The following is a 1,484-nucleotide window of genomic DNA, read 5'->3' as shown; positions in this document are numbered from 1 at the left end:
GCTTGTCAGGCCTCCCCACCGGGCTCTTTCTGCTGCCTTCGCTTTTGTGAACGGCTTCTTCCCTTTTGCTTGCAGGCAGTTCTGCTCTCCCGTAGGCTACAATGTGTCAGTTGTTATAAAATCCAGGGGGTGGAGCCTGGTGACAAGGGCTGTGGGGACGCGCTCAGTCAGCCCTGCAGGGCGAGCAGTCTGGCCGGGCTTCACCGGAGTGCTTCACCGGAGTGCTGGCGTTGCCGCAGGAAAACTTCCAGCTCGCTCTCCTGGCGACGATCCTCGCTGTACATCAGACCAGAGGCGCCCACGCCAGGGAGGATGCGAGATGACCGGCGCCTTGGTAACCTGACCATCTCCGCCGAGCCTTCGGAAGGCAGCCCGAGCTGTCTGCTCGCAGGCCAAGCAGGCGTCTCTCGTGTGTGTGTGCGTGTGTGAGTGAGGGTGTGTGTGTGTGTGTGTGTGTGTGCGCGCGCGCGCGCACGCTGGGGCCGTGCGTACGTGTGTCTGGATGAGTGTGCGAGTGCACGTGTGAGTGTGTTTGTGTGCAAGTGTGTGACTGCCCGGGGCGATTATTTTTCCTGGAAGAAACATCTTGAAAATCTAGGGCAGGTTGCTGTGCTACAAGGGAGGTTCTCTCTCTCTCTCTCTTTTTTTTTTTTGCAAGAGGAGTTGACCAGAGCAAGCCATTTTTTCGTCGAGTAAAGGGAATTTTTTTTTCCTCCCTGAAGGAGAAGGATTTTTGTTTTTTGCCCTCCCTCCGCTCTACAGACGAGTAGAAGAGATCAGCCCTTAAAACCTGTGAAATCAACCAGAGCCGTGCGATCCCCAGGGCGTGAGGGAGGAGGGCTGGGCAGAAAAGGAGAGATCAATCAGACAGCTTGCCGGTCCCTTTGGCCACGGAAGATGTCATCCCAGACGAAGTTCAAGAAAGACAAAGAGATCATTGCCGAATATGAAGCCCAAATAAAAGGTGAGCCGCGGGCCGGGGGAGTTTCTCCCCTGTGCCTTTTCTCTGGCTCTGGCTCGCCGCAGCCACCCCCACCCCCACCCCTTCCCCTTTATCCCCCTGCCGTCATGAAATGTTGTTATGCCAATAATCTTATTGTGAGGGGAACAGCCGCGCCACACACGTCCGTGCTGGTCTCGGCTGCAGATGCGCCGGGGCTCGGAGTGTGCATTGTGGGACCGGCGGACACTGCATTGCAGGTGTGTGAGGAGGGTCTTTGCACGGACTTCAGTGTCGCTGATACTCTGTCATCTCCCTGTTGGCTTGTCACCGGAAGGCCGTTTTGCCCGCCTCTCCGGAGGGCAAGAGTCCGCTGGTAGTGATAGATATTTTTCCAGGTCTGTCACCTGGTTGGTTTTTGTTGTCGCTGGGCCGCCGCCTCCCTGGCGGTGTGGGATTCACATGCGTGTGCATAGGGAGGTGGCATCGCCAGGCTGCGCTTCTCGGTCGGTGCCTCGGCTGGGCTGAGCCATGGAGAAAGTGT

General features: G+C 57.4%; 1 protein-coding gene across 4 annotated transcripts in view; it reads left to right on the top strand.

The window, feature by feature from the left end:
- The first annotated feature begins 232 nt into the window (after positions 1–232).
- Positions 233–1,484, top strand: part of SRGAP3 (SLIT-ROBO Rho GTPase activating protein 3) — a 286,222-nt gene continuing 284,970 nt past the window's right edge. For all 4 annotated transcript variants that reach the window (XM_004702263.2, XM_004702262.2, XM_045289778.1 and 1 more), the window contains exon 1: positions 233–964. In XM_004702263.2, coding sequence (XP_004702320.1) covers positions 898–964 — 67 coding nt within the window. In that variant the 5' untranslated portion in view covers positions 233–897. The remainder of the gene's footprint in view (positions 965–1,484) is intronic.

Source organism: Echinops telfairi, unplaced genomic scaffold (genome assembly GCF_000313985.2).
Source record: "Echinops telfairi isolate 266 unplaced genomic scaffold, ASM31398v2 ScPeMD7_31;HRSCAF=116, whole genome shotgun sequence".
Taxonomy (NCBI): domain Eukaryota; kingdom Metazoa; phylum Chordata; class Mammalia; order Afrosoricida; family Tenrecidae; genus Echinops; species Echinops telfairi.
The sequence above is the reverse complement of the archived record's forward strand: the minus strand, read 5'-3'. Positions and strand labels throughout refer to the sequence as shown.